This window comes from Acipenser ruthenus, unplaced genomic scaffold (assembly GCF_902713425.1).
Source record: "Acipenser ruthenus unplaced genomic scaffold, fAciRut3.2 maternal haplotype, whole genome shotgun sequence".
Classification (NCBI taxonomy): Eukaryota; Metazoa; Chordata; class Actinopteri; order Acipenseriformes; family Acipenseridae; genus Acipenser; species Acipenser ruthenus.
In genome coordinates this window covers 4,314-19,321 of record NW_026708029.1, presented here as the reverse complement: position 1 = coordinate 19,321, position 15,008 = coordinate 4,314, and the positions used below count along the sequence as shown (strand labels likewise).

At 49.1% G+C, this 15,008-nt stretch overlaps 1 protein-coding gene across 1 annotated transcript; it reads left to right on the top strand.

The window, feature by feature from the left end:
* The first annotated feature begins 5,749 nt into the window (after positions 1 to 5,749).
* Positions 5,750 to 14,633, top strand: chrna11 (cholinergic receptor, nicotinic, alpha 11). Its single transcript, XM_059019659.1, has 10 exons — positions 5,750 to 6,138; positions 7,757 to 7,896; positions 8,559 to 8,603; positions 9,534 to 9,643; positions 10,304 to 10,383; positions 10,834 to 11,001; positions 12,466 to 12,660; positions 13,169 to 13,257; positions 13,683 to 13,790; positions 13,934 to 14,633. Exons 1-10 carry the CDS (start codon positions 6,087 to 6,089, stop codon positions 14,594 to 14,596), a joined length of 1,650 nt encoding a protein of 549 aa, XP_058875642.1. The 5' UTR covers positions 5,750 to 6,086; the 3' UTR covers positions 14,597 to 14,633.
* Positions 14,634 to 15,008: the final 375 nt, after the last annotated feature.

Genomic DNA, 15,008 nt, shown 5'->3' with positions numbered 1-15,008 from the left:
CCCTAAAGCCACACTGCCTCCCTCCCTCCCAGTCCCTCCTCAGCTCCACTAGAGCCACACTGCCTCCCTCCCTCCCAGTCCCTCCTCCGCTCCACTAGAGCCACACTGCTTCCCTCCCTCCCAGTCCCTCCTCAGCTCCACTAGAGCCACACTGCTTCCCTCCCTCCCAGTCCCTCCTCAGCTCCACTAGAGCCACACTGCTTCCCTCCCTCCCAGTCCCTCCTCAGCTCCACTAGAGCCACACTGCTTCCCTCCCAGTCTGCTCTGCTCTTTCCTGTGTGTACAGTTTGCAGTTGAGTACCTCAGGTTCAGACAAGGTTAAATTCATGTGTTTCTTTGTCGAAAGCTTTAAACAAAGGGCCTTCGTCATGCCGGGTTAGTCTTGCGCACATTTTAAATAATTTAACAAAGTCCCGAGGATAGTTGCTGCTGTGATTGAGTCTGTGTCTCAACCCCAGCCTGTTTGAAAACAAAATTAAATCTAAATAATTCTTCTGTTCTTGACGGCTGGGCGATTTTCCTAGGCTTGAGTTTTAATATGCTGAGCAGGAAAAACTGTCTGCCGCGCCGGGAATAATATATGCCTGAGAACACAAGAGTCTCGGAACAAAGCTGGGGAAGACAAAATCCTGCAGTGGGTTTGAGGAGCTCGGTGGTTAGAGAGCTGGGCTGCAGTGTTGGAAGGCAGTGGGTTTGAGGAGCTCAGTGGTTAGAGAAAGGCAATTCCTAGATCCATAATGTGATTTTCTTTGCCATGAGGTCGCTCTGCACTTTCCATTATTTCAGTGATTTACACAGACTGATCCATTCCATTGCCCTGTTTGATTAATTCCCTATTGAGCTGTGTGTGTGTCTGTGTGTGTGTGTGTGTGTGTGTGTGTGTGTGTGTGTGAGTGAGAGAGAGAGTTCAACTCCAGCACCACTGCACTCCAGGCTTCAGCTTCCCCTCCTGGTCTTTTGTTTAATTAACCCTGAAGTCGTTCATTATCTCGTTGTACCTGCTAGACGTCCTGGAGTGGAATGACTGGACACCCCTGGGCTGGATCATTCGATGCTGATTTGGTGGTGTTTTTAAAACGTGTTCATGACTGATTTAACGTTATAGTTTCGCTCTGGATTATTGTTGACTAAATCATATGCTTGTTGATATGCATTTACATTTCAATTACTAAAAACGTTTCAATGCACCCTCTACCTGTGTGTGTGTATATATAGTGTGTGTGTGTGGTTTTTTTAGGATGTCCATTTGTTTTAATGTACAGTATGTGTTTTCTTAATACAGTACATTTACCAGGGTTAGAAACTCACACTAGTCCTGCTGCTGCTGCTGCTGCTGCACCTGCACCCAGTCCTGGGGTTCAGAACTCCCCTCAATGAAGTCTAATAATTATTATTATTATTATTAATATTGAAATGATCAGAAGCCAGGAGTTTGAGCAGGGTTAGAAACTCACACTAGCCCTGCTGCTGCTGCTGCACCCAGTCCTGGGGTTCAGAACTCCCCTCAATGAAGTCTTATTATTATTATTATTATTATTATTATTATTATTATTAATATTGATATGATCAGGAGCCAGGAGTTTGAGCAGGGTTACAAACTCACACTAGCCCTGCTGCTGCTGCTGCATCCAGTCTTGGGGTTCAGAGCTCAAGGACGTCTCGTATTGAAACGATCAGGAGTCGGGACTCTGCAGCTGGGCTAGAGGAGTTTCAATCCCTGCTTTCCTGTTTACAAGTTTTGAATTTTTCTTTAATGGAATGTTAAGCGAGAGGATCATGACCCTGATTTGAGTGCTGTTTATAAAGTGACAGCTGGATTGTGTGTGTGTGTGTGTGTGTGTGTGTGGACTTGGGTTGAGCAGAGATTCCCCAGGCAGATTTATTGTGAGTGATCAAAAAGAACAGGCTGCATTGAAAGGGGAAGGGGAAGGGGGAGGGGTGAAAGAAAGACTTAAATAACTCTTGATTGATTGATTGATTGATTACATATATATACATACATACACTGCAGCAGCCATGTGTGAAATGTCTTTAAGAAATAAATAAACACTGAATTGCTTATTTTGAGCCCCAGGATTTCAGTGTTCTTCTATAATTTCACAGGCCCAACCCTAACATATGGTTTGTACACCTACAACTTTTTTTAATTTTCAATGGAACCCTCAAATTTGTACTTAGAAATTTAGCCAGTTGTTTTTCTTTTTTTTGTATGAACTTCAGATCTTGTGGGTCTGCAGCTTGCTTACTTCATTGTAGTTTTTCTCATCCAGAAAGTAATAGGGCTCTAGCAGTATAGGAAAGAGAACTCCCCTCTCCACACTGCAGAGCGCTCTAGCAGTATAGGAAAGAGAGCTCCCCTCTCAACACTGCAGAGCGCTCTAGCAGTATAGGAAAGAGAGCTCCCCTCTCAACACTGCAGAGCGCTCTAGCAGTATAGGAAAGAGAGCTCCACTCTCAACACTGCAGAGCGCTCTAGCAGTATAGGAAAGAGAACTCTCCTCTCAACACTGCAGAGCGCTCTAGCAGTATAGGAAAGAGAACTCCACTCTCCACACTGCAGAGCGCTCTAGCAGTATAGGAAAGAGAACTCCATTAAAAGTCACAAATTATCAGACCAGTACTCTTGTCTCGTGTGTGGCTATGAATATTTATTTTTCAGTAAATAAATAGATGCAACAATTCTGTGGTTTCAGGCAGTGATAAGGTCCACAGATTTTGTCCCTCTCTCAGCTCTCTGTGGTTTTAAGCCAGCCCTCAACAGTCATGCACATTTTGGTTTTTTTTTTTATTTATTTGAGAGAACTCTAATTGCGTTTTTTGTTTTTGTGATTTAAAAGGATGTGGGGAGGAGGGGAGAGATTTTAAATAAAATGCTAACAGTGTTTCATTACTTGTTCAACAAAAAAAATAGTTGAAAAAAAAAGCAAAATGGTTGAAAGTATCTAGCTAACCACTGTAAAAAAATAAATAAAAAGAAATTAAATAAAAACTGTTTGTTAATGTCACTTTAGTGTAATAAAATTGTAACATATTCTTTTAAATAAATTGATTTATTGATGAAAAGCTTCTGTCTTGTGTTCGTAATTTATTTTTTTAATGTTTTTAAAAGATAAGCCGCAGACCTTTTGAGTGTTCTGTTCCTAATAAAGTGGCCAGAAACCTTTGCGTTCTGTTCCTAATAAAGTGGCCAGAAACCTTTGTGTTCTGTTCCTAATAAAGTGGCTACACTTACCAGCGCTCTCGTTCCTAACAAACTGACCTCACCCGATGTGCTGTTGGGGTGTTCCTAACAAACTGACCTCACCCGATGTGCTGTTGGGGTGTTCCTAACAAACTGACTTCACCCGATGTGCTGTTGGGGTGTTCCTAACAAACTGACTTCACCCGATGTGCTGTTGGGGTGTTCCTAACAAACTGACCTCACCCGATGTGCTGTTGGGGTGTTCCTAACAAACTGACCTCACCCGATGTGCTGTTGGGGTGTTCCTAACAAACTGACCTCACCCGATGTGCTGTTGGGGTGTTCCTAACAAACTGACCTCACCCGATGTGCTGTTGGGGTGTTCCTAACAAACTGACCGCACCCTCTATCCTGTTCCCAAGAAAGTGGCCTTCTCCATTCCGGTGTGCTCCTTACAGCTTGCTTGCTTTTAGAATTATTTTAATTGATGTTTTTCATTAATTATTACAGTGATAATGGTTCTAAACAGAGTCGCACAACCTCAGTAAAATCGTGAAATGAACGACTGCATCATTGTCTCAGTGAAAAGGCCTTGCCTCGTGCTTCTGTAAGTTCCCGATGGAAAACGACACTCTCTGGATGTGGCCTCTGCAGCCGTCCTCTTCCCTATATGGGTCACCTGTCTTCAGCTCCAGGTGATTAGCTAATCCTGTGTCTCGCGTACGTGCTGCCTTGGGGAGCTGTAAGCAAGTGCTACTGACTGCTGAGGAGATGAAGGCATGTGATTTAAAACATTGATCCACTCTCTGTCAGGCTGCTGTCTGCTGTTAAAGATGCCTTCGCTGGCCCTCATCCCTGTCTCTCCCCTTGCGCTGGAGGCCTGGGTTCAAATCTGGGGGGCTGGGGCCGAAAGTCTGACATCACCCAGAATTTTAGGATTGAGACATAATTGAAAAAAAACCCATAATTTATTTTATTTAACATCATGTAATCAAAGAAACTGCAAAATGGTATCGCAAAAAGTCTACCGGAAAGCCAAAACAGTAGTATTTCAGTTGGATATCGAAATGTCACATTTGTAAATTATTTGTCAGTTTAAGTATATGGGGAAAAATACAAAGCGGTGTGTCATTCAATATCATAACGTAACGTTATTGAGCAGGATTCATTCGACTTCATGAAGCAAAGTTAGTTAATTTTATTATAGGGTGATGCAAAAGTTTTGGCCACAGCTGTGCACTAAATCTCTCTGTTTGGCTGGGTGTGTCTGTCACTGAACAGAGGAGTCATCCATCAACCATCCCGAACCCTGCTTTCAGTGTGTGTGTGTGTGTGTGACGAGGGCTGTGCTGGTTCAGTGTGTGTGTGTAGTGTGTGTGACAAGGGCTGAGCTGGTTCAGTGTGTGTGTGTGTGTGTGTGTGACGAGGTCTGGGCTGGTTCAGTGTGTGTGTGTGTGTGTGTGTGCGTGACGAGGGCTGTGCTGGTTCAGTGTGTGTGTGTGTGTGTGTGCGTGACGAGGGCTGTGCTGGTTCAGTGTGTGTGTGTGTGTGACGAGGGCTGAGCTGGTTCAGTGTGTGTGTGTGTGTGTGACGAGGGCTGTGCTGGTTCAGTGTGTGTGTGTGTGTGACGAGGTCTGGGCTGGTTCAGTGTGTGTGTGTGTGTGTGCGTGACGAGGGCTGTGCTGGTTCAGTGTGTGTGTGTGTGTGTGACGAGGTCTGGGCTGGTTCAGTGTGTGTGTGTGTGTGTGACGAGGGCTGAGCTGGTTCAGTGTGTGTGTGTGTGTGTGTGTCTGACGAGGGCTGTGCTGGTTCAGTGTGTGTGTGTGTGTGAGAGGAGGGCTGTGCTGGTTCAGTGTGTGTGTGTGTGTGTGAGAGGAGGGCTGTGCTGGTTCAGTGTGTGTGTGTGTGTGTGTGTGTGTGTGTGTGTGTGTGTGTGTGCGTGACGAGGGCTGAGCTGGTAGTTTCACTGCTCGATTGGAGCGAGGAGAGCTGCGCAAACCGTCTTCATCGACAGCTCTTCATCTTCACATCAGCAGCAACATCGTGGTAGTCTGCAGCTTCAGCAAACTAGACACAGAAAGTATCCTCCAGTGGAAGGGGGTGTGCACACAGACACACAAACCAGGGATGGGAACAAGACTCCCATTGCACAGCAGTGTGATCCACTCCTGCTTTCACTAGGAGTTTAATAAGACACACCTGAGCTTGTTACCTATACACACTGTGGCTAATAAAGCTGGAATGGGTGACACTGCTGTGCAATATGAGTCTTATTCCCATCCCTGCACACACAGACACATTATAGTGTTTCTGAGTTTGCATTGATTCCCTTACAGAGTGGATTTCCTATTCTAAACTCAACACAATAATGAAAGGATGAGTGAAAATGCATTGAAAGTCCCTCCTCTGTGGGTCTCCGCTGTGCTCCGAGTGCTCCTTTCCATAGCCAGTTTGGTCGCTGACGCTGTATTTATAATGTGTTTCTTGGGTTCTTTATGGTAATTAGAATTCTCTCTCACTCTCTCTCTCAGTGGAAGTGGGAGGAGCAGAGTCTGAGTGAGTGAGGGAGGGAGAGTGCAGCATTGCTGAGTCCTGGCTCTCCTCTCTCGCAGTTTTCTCTCCTCAGTGTCTGCAGAGCCTCTCCAATCCAGCTTTGTTGTGCTAGTCCTGTGCCTCGCTGTACCCCTGGACTGCCCCTGGAGCACTCAAAACCAGCTGACTGGACCTCACCGCACCCCGAAAACCAGCTGACTGGACCTCACCGCACCCCGAAAACCAGCTGACTGGACCTCACCGCACCCCAAAAACCAGCTGACTGGACCTCACCGCACCCTGAAAACCAGCTGACTGGACCTCACCGCACCCTGAAAACCAGCTGACTGGACCTCACCGCACCCCAAAAACCATGGGACTCAGACTGTGCCTCAGTCTGGCTGTGATAGCTGCTGTACTGCCAGGTATGTTCTGCTGGAAACACAAACTGACACAGACACTGAGACACACACACTGACATACTGAGACACACGCACACAGACACTGAGACACACACACCGACATACTGAGACACACAGACACTGAGACACACACACCGACATACTGAGACACACGCACACAGACACTGAGACACACACACCGACATACTGAGACACACGCACACAGACACTGAGACACACACACCGACATACTGAGACACACACACCGACATACTGAGACATACTGAGACACACACACACACACACACACTGAGACGCACACTGAGGTATACTGACATACTGAGACACACGCACACAGACACTGAGACACACACACCGACATACTGACACACACACACACAGACACTGAGACACACACACCAACATACTGAGACATACTGAGACACACACACACACACACACACAGACACTGAGATGCACACTGAGGTATACTGACATACTGAGACACACGCACACAGACACTGAGACACACACACCGACATACTGAGACACACACACACACAGACACTGAGACGCACACTGAGGCATACTGACATACTGAGACACACGCACACAGACACTGAGACGCACACTGAGACACACACACAGTGAGACACTGACACACACACACTCACATATACTCTCAAACACACACACACACACACACAGAGTGAGAAAAACACACACACACCGAAACACACACTGAGACACACACACACACTGAGACACACACACACACTGAGACACACACACTACACTGAGACACACACACACACTGAGACACACACACACACTGAGACACACACACACACTGAGACACACACACTACACTGAGACACACACACACACTGAGACACACACACACACACTGAGACACACACACACACTGAGACACACACACACACTGAGACACACACACTACACTGAGACACACACACACACTGAGACACACACACACACACTGAGACACACACACACACTGAGACACACACACACACTGAGACACACACACACACTGAGACACACACACACTACACTAAGGAACACTTCAAAAAGAATGAGGAAAAGCAGGAGAGGGGTGGAGAGAGAAAAGGCTTAAATCAATGTTCTGTGTTTTTTGCTGTATTCTAGTTTAAAAGAACCTGCAGCCTCCTCTGTGCTGCTCGGTGTTTTGTGTAAAACTCAACCCTGCTGTCACAGAGAGAGAGAGGGAGAGAGACAGATAAAGACAGTAGTGTTGTTTCTTTCACTGTTCTTGTAAGATGTGATGCCTCACGTTGCTGTTTGTTCATGTTCAAATTGCTTTGGCCAAACTTGCCAGTGCAGTCCCTCTAACAGCCTTGTCATCTAGGGATGCTACAGTGAAATTAAAATGGAATTGCCATTAGCCCTCCCCTCCCTCTCCCCTCTCGCATCTCTCCTCTCCTCTCCTACCCCTCCCTCTCTCCTTTCCCCTCCTCTCCTCTCGCATCTCTCTTTTATCAAAGTTACACGGCTACAGTTACCCCAGACCTCACTCCCATAGAGGAGAATGGGCAGAATAACTCTCTCTCTCTCTCTCTCTCTCTCTCTCTCTCTCTCTCTCTCTCTCTCTCTCTCTCAGTGTCAGTGCAGGGTCCTCACCAGCGCTCTCTCCTCAAGGAGCTCCTGAAGGATTATCAGCGTATGGAGCGTCCCGTCAGCAATGACTCCCAGCCCCTCCCTGTGTACTTCTCTCTCAGCCTCCTGCAGATCATGGACGTGGTGAGGACTGACAGCGGGGTGTGTGTGTGTGTCTGTGTGTGTGTGTGTGTGTGTGTGTCTGTTAGTCTGTCTGTGTGTGAGTGTGTCTGTGAGTGTGTCTGTGTGTGTGTGTGTGTCTGTGAGTCTGTGTGTGTGTGTGTGTGTGTGTGTGTGTGTGTGTGTGTCTGTGAGTCTGTCTGTGTGTGTGTGTGTCTGTGAGTCTGTCTGTGAGTGAGTCTGTGTGTGTCTGTGTGTGTGTGTGTGTGTGTGTCTGTGAGTCTGTCTGTGTGTGTGTCTGTGAGTCTGTCTGTGTGTGTGTGTGTCTGTGAGTGTGTCTGTGTGTGTGTCTGTGAGTCTGTCTGTGTGTGTGTGTGTCTGTGAGTCTGTCTGTGTGTGTGTGTGTGTGTGTCTGTGAGTCTGTCTGTGTGTGTGTGTGTGTGTGTGTGTCTGTGAGTCTGTCTGTGTGTGTGTGTCTGTGTAACTGTGAGTGTGTCTGTGTGTGTCAGTGTGTGTGTGTGTGTGACTGTGTCTGTGTAACTGTCAGTGTGTCTGTGTGTGTCAGTGTGTGTGTCCTGAAAAATTCTCACTGGCTGGGTCTGGACTGAGACGCCTGACACCAGCACACGTATCAAGGCAATGAAACTAATAGAAACTAAAGCCAGCATCCTTCCTTCCTTCTGCAGGACGAGAAGAACCAGGTCCTGACAACCAATATCTGGCTTCAGATGGTAAGCAAGCTGTGGATTTTTTTGGCTTCACATCATTCAATGTGATTTCCATTTGCTGTGTACCTGTGTGCAGCTCTGCAGTGTTGAGAGTGGAGTTCTCTTTCCTATACTGCTAGAGCGCTCTGCAGTGTTGAGAGTGGAGTTCTCTTTCCTATACTGCTAGAGCGCTCTGCAGTGTTGAGAGTGGAGTTCTCTTTCCTATACTGCTAGAGCGCTCTGCAGTGTTGAGAGTGGAGTTCTCTTTCCTATACTGCTAGAGCGCTCTGCAGTGTTGAGTGTGGAGTTCTCTTTCCTATACTGCTAGAGCGCTCTGCAGTGTTGAGAGGGGAGTTCTCTTTCCTATACTGCTACAGCGCTCTGCAGTGTTGAGAGGGGAGCTCTCTTTCCTATACTGCTAGAGCGCTCTGCAGTGTGGAGAGTGGAGTTCTCTTTCCTATACTACGAGAGCGCTGTGCAGTTCTGCATGACTGGTTGGTGTGAGGATCAGGCATCATGCTTACGGTTTAGTTTCTCGGTTGGGCATGAATTACTTCCCTGACTCCTCATCTCTGCTGACCTAAACAATTTGGAATCCGTTCTCATTAAACTGTCTTGAACGAGGATCGATAGCAGCTACTGGGAGAGGGGGTAGGGGAGGGGGAGAGGGAGGAAGAGGAGAAGGGAGAGCAGAGGTTAAGTACGTGTCAGCCGTGATTAAGAAAAGATATATGTTACACAGATCCTCTCACTCCCTCCTCCTCCTCCTCTCCGCTGTCTTTCAGTTCAATTCTGCAATGCTGACATGGCCACAGAGCAAGTGTTGCTGAACCTAGGAGATGTAACAAATGAACCAAAATGAAATGATAGGATCGGTTTTCTCTCCCTCTCTCCCTCGCACTCCCTCTCACCCCCTCTCCCCCTCTCTCTCTCTCTCACTCTCTCCCACTCCAGAACTGGTATGATCACTACCTGCGCTGGAACCAGTCTGAATATCCAGGAGTGAAAAGCCTGCGATTCACAACAGACCAGGTGTGGACACCTGACATCCTCCTGTACAACAGGTAACCTCACCTGAGATTAATACAACAGGTAACTTCACCTGAGATTAATACAACAGGTAACCTCACCTGAGATTAATACAACAGATAACCTCACCTGAGATCAATACAACAGGTGACCTCACCTGAGATCAATACAACAGGTAACCTCACCTGAGATTAATACAACAGGTAACCTCACCTGAGATTAATACAACAGGTAACCTCACCTGAGATCAATACAACAGGTAACCTCACCTGAGATCAATACAACAGGTAACCTCACCTGAGATTAATACAACAGGTAACCTCACCTGAGATCAATACAACAGGTAACCTCACCTGAGATTAATACAACAGGTAACCTCACCTGAGATTAATACAACAGGTAACCTCACCTGAGATCAATACAACAGGTAACCTCACCTGAGATTAATACAACAGGTGACCTCACCTGAGAGCAATACAACAGGTAACCTTACCGGGGATCAATACAACAGGTAACCTTACCGGGGATCAATACAACAGGTAACCTCACCTGGGATCATACAACAGGTAACCTCACCTGAGATCAATACAACAGGTAACTGAGACACAGTACAACAATAACAGTGATTTCTCCCTATCTCCCTCTCCCTCCCCCTCCCTCTCTTCCCCCTCTCTCTCTGCCCCCCCCCCTCGCAGTGCTGATGATGACTTTGACTCCACCTACAAGACGAATGTCCTGGTGAACTCCAGTGGGTACTGCCAGTACCTGCCCCCAGGTGCGTCCTCTGCCAGCTCTGTGCCATGGCGGCTCAGACAACATCTTGAGGCCTGGGCTGGGCTCAAGGTCCCATCTGCTGAGACCTGTAATTTTGCTCACAGTATTGTATGTGAATCCGTCCCGTCTTTGGATTTGCTTTGTTCTTGAATTCAACTCTTTTGATTGAAGATTACCTGAAGAAGGCTGGCTTATTATTGTTAAGAAGAAAATGAACCTTACACCCCAATCTTCCCCTCCCTCCTCTCTCCCTCCCCTCTCCCTCTCCCTCTCCCCCCCTCCCCCTCCCTCTCTCCCTCTCCCCCTCCCCCTCCCCTCTCCCTCTCTCCCTCTCCCCCTCTCCCCCTCCCCCTCTCCCTCTCCCTCTCCCTCTCCCTCTCCCCCTCTCCCCCCTCTCCGTCTCCCTCCCCCTCTCCCCCCTCCCCCCCTCTCCACCCCTCTCCCCTGGCAGGTATCTTCATGAGTACCTGTAATGTGGATGTTCGCTGGTTCCCCTTCGATATCCAGCGCTGTAAGCTCAAGTTTGGCTCCTGGACCTACGACGGCTGGCTGCTGGACCTGCAGATGGTCGACGCTGATATCTCGGGGTACATGCCCAACGGGGAGTGGGACCTGGTGGGTGAGTACGGGGGGTGGGTGGGGGTCTGTGGCCGGGAGAGAGAGTTCTGCCAGGCTGAGGGAACTCAGCCTCACCCTGGGTCCATTTAGAGGGTCCGGTCCTTGGGAAACCAAACACACTGAGTCCTGCTAGTCTAGAATCTAATATACTGTGTGTGTGTATATATATATATATAAATATAAATATATATATGTATATGTAGGTAAACAGGTATAAAGCTAACTTTTATTTATATATTTAAATTATATTCAAATTAATAATTTAACAGTGAGTATTCTTTATGATCTGTATCTATATCTATTTATCTAATAGCCTGCCCTGCAGTGAGCCGTGCTGGAGAGCGAAGGGTTAAGTCCGACAGCGCAGCAGTTTTCTGTGATAAACGGCCCGCTCGCTGTGCTCTGTGTTTAATGATGCGCTCGCTAATCCTGTCCCCTCAGCGGCAGTTAATTAGACTGAGAGACAGACAGAGAGAGAGGGGGGGGGAGAGAGCGAGAGAGAGAGACAGACAGAGACAGAGAGAGAGAGAGAGAGAGAGAGAGAGAGAGAGAGAGAGAGAGACCCACTCAGCACTTAACACAGCCAGAGATAATTACTGAGGCTTCACTTCCACTCACTCCACTGCACAGTATTGCAGATTGGCCTCACAGATCCATTGTTTTTAGTATAAAATGAATGGGATGGAAACAGGGGACGGTGACTTTGAAAAGGATCTCAGGGTTGTAGTGGAGTTGAAGTATCTCGCCAGTGTGGGGAGGAAATTAAAAAGGCAGGTCCAATGTTAGGGTATATTGCAAAATGAGTGGAATCCCAGTCTGAAGAGGCTGTGCAGGGATGGGAATAAGACTCCCATTGCGTAGCAGTTTGATCCATTCCTGGTTTCACTAGGAGTTTAATACGACACACCTGAGCTTGTTACCTGTACACTGGGGCTGATCAAGCTGGTAGGTCAGTGACATTAGTGTAGTGTTAGCAATGCTGTATTGTTGTTATTATTATTATTATTATTATTATTATTTATTTCTTAGCAGACACCCTTATCCAGGGTAAACCCACCTGAGATTAATACAACAGGTAACCTCACCTGAGATTAATGGGGTAACGTTGCTTATTACTGGCTGTGTAAGATTAAAGTCATGCGATTCAGTATGATTATTTGTTCTTTTTATCTCCTTCGAAGTGACTCTGCAGCAGCAGCAGCAGCAGTTGTTGATGATGCAGAGTTCACCCCCCTAGTCTCTGTAAGTCGCTTTGGATAAAAACGTCCACTGAATTACTCGTTAATAATAATAATAATAATAATAATAATAATAATAATAATAATAATAATAACTGTATGGAGTTTGAGAAGTTGTCCTAATCTATCCTTTATAAATAAATACATAGATAGGAGACTTAGCAACATGGTACATTTCTACACACAGTGACTGAAAGTGTGTGTGTGTGTGTTTCGTTTGTTTTTAGAGGTCCCGGGGATTCGGAATGAGATTTTCTACGACTGCTGCAAGGCGCCGTACCCCGACGTGACCTTCGTGGTGACGATTCGGCGGCGCACGCTGTACTACGCACTCAACCTGCTCATCCCCTGCGTGCTGCTGTCATCCATGACACTGCTGGTGTTCGTGCTGCCAGCCGACTCCGGGGAGAAGATATCACTGGGTGAGGGGGGGGGGAGAAGAGGGGGAGAGGGGAGGGGGAGGAGAGAGGAGAGGGGGAGGGGAGGGGGGAAGGGGAGGGGAGGGGAGAGGGGGGAAGGGGGAGGGGAGGGGAGGGGGAGAAGAGGGGAGGGGGGAGCAGAGTAGGGAGGAGAGGAGAGGAGAGGGGTGGAGAGGAGGGGGAGAGGGGTGGGGGAGGAGATGTGGGGTGGGAGGGGTGGGGGTGAGAGAGGGTAAGAGGGGAGAGGGTAAAGAGGGGAAGGGGGAGGGGGGAGGGGGGAGGAGGGAGAGGGGAGTGGGGAGACGGGAGAGGGGAGAGAGGGTGGAGAGGAGGGGGAGAGGGGTGGGGGAGGAGATCTGGGGATGAGAGGGGGTGGGGTGAGAGAGGGTGAGAGGGGGAGTAGGGTAAGAGGGGAAGGGTCTGAGGGAGGGAGAGATACTGTTTTTTTTCTGTCATGTGTTATGATGGTTTAAATCGTCTGTATTCCTCTCTCTCTCTCTCCTCCCCTCAGGTATCACTGTGCTCCTCTCTCTCACTGTGTTCATGCTCCTGGTTGCTGAGATCATGCCGGCCACTTCAGACTCCATCCCTCTCATAGGTGAAGAACTCAACCACAAAACTGTCTGCCTGTCTGCCTGTCTGCCTGCCCTGCCTGTCTGCCTGTCCTGTCTGTCTGTCTGCCTGTCTGTCTGCCTGTCTGTCTGCCTGTCTGTCTGTCTGTCTGCCTGCCCGCCTGTCTGTCTGTCTGTCTGCCTGCCTGCCTGTCTGCCTGTCTGCCTGTCTGCCTGTCTGTCTGTCTGTCTGCATGTCTGTGTCGCTGGTATCACTGACAGTGCTGTGTGTGTGTGTGTGTGTGTGTGTCGCTGGTATCACTGACAGTGCTGTGTGTGTGTGTGTGTGTGTGTGTGTGTGTCGCTGGTATCACTGACAGTGCTGTGTGTGTGTGTGTGTGTCTGTGTGTGTGTGTGTCGCTAGTATCACTGACAGTGCTGTGTGTGTGTGTGTTTGTGTTGCAGGTCAGTACTCAGTACTTTGCCAGTATCATGATCATCGTGGGTCTCTCAGTCATGGCCACAGTGGTGGTTCTGCAGTACCATCATCACGACCCGGACGGGGGACAGATGCCCAAGTGGGTGAGTGTGAGAGAGGGAGAGGAGAGGAGAGGAGAGGGGAGGGGAGGAGAGGAGAGGGGAGGGGAAGGGAGGGGAGTTGTACTTGATTCGTTACTTATTTTTTGAATACGTTTCACCTGAGACCCCACCCCCCACCCCCTCAGGTACAGGTGATTCTGCTCCAGTGGGTCGCTTGGTTCCTCCGAATGAAACGGCCAGGTGAATCCGGGGACCCCGAGAGACCCCCCTGCACCCTAAACCTGCGCCGCTGCTCCTCCCCCTCGGGGAGCCTGCACTCCCCCCCCGCACACACCCACCCCCACCCCCACCCCGCCTCCCAGCTCCACCTGCCCTCCGGAACCAACAGCAACGGCAACCTGCTCTACATCGGATTCCAGAACCTGGACGAGCCCCCAGTTCTGTCAGAGCAGCACCCCAACACTGCGGCCACGCCGGGGGCTCCCCGAAAGGGCACCCCCTCTCCCCACCACCCCCACCCCTCCGGCTTCGGCACCCCTTACCACCACCCCCACCCCCACCTGGGGAAATTCTCCAGCGTGGGCGGTCTGGGGTCCCCCCCGCCCTCGGAGGGGTGCGGCTGCGGGGGTCCCCAGCTCGCGTCGATTCTGGAGGAGGTGCGGTTCCTGGCGGAGCGGTTCCGGGAGCAGGACGCCGGAGAGACGATCAGCTCGCAGTGGAAATTCGCCGCGGCCGTCATCGACCGACTCTGTCTCGTCGTTTTCAGCATCTTCAACATCATCTGCACCATCTCCATCCTCATGGCAGCGCCCAACTTCATAGAGGCCGTCTCCAAAGACTTCATCTGAGAGGGAGAGGGGGAGAGGAAGAGGGGGAGAGGGAGAGGGAGAGAGGGAGACATGATCTCCATCCTCATGGCAGCACCCAACGTCATAGAGGCCGTGTCCAAAGACTTCATCTGAGAGGGAGAGGGGGAGAGGGAGAGGGGGAGGGGGAGGGGGAGAGGGGGAGAGGGAGAAGGAATTTTCAAGGAGGGAGAGGAGAGAGACAGAATTGGCAATGCGACACACCCACACACACACACACACACATATACACACTGACACACACACACACACATTCTGACACACACACACACACATATACACACTGACACACACACACACACACACACACACACACATTCTGACACACACACACACACATATACACACTGACACACACACACACACACACACACACACACATATACACACTGAC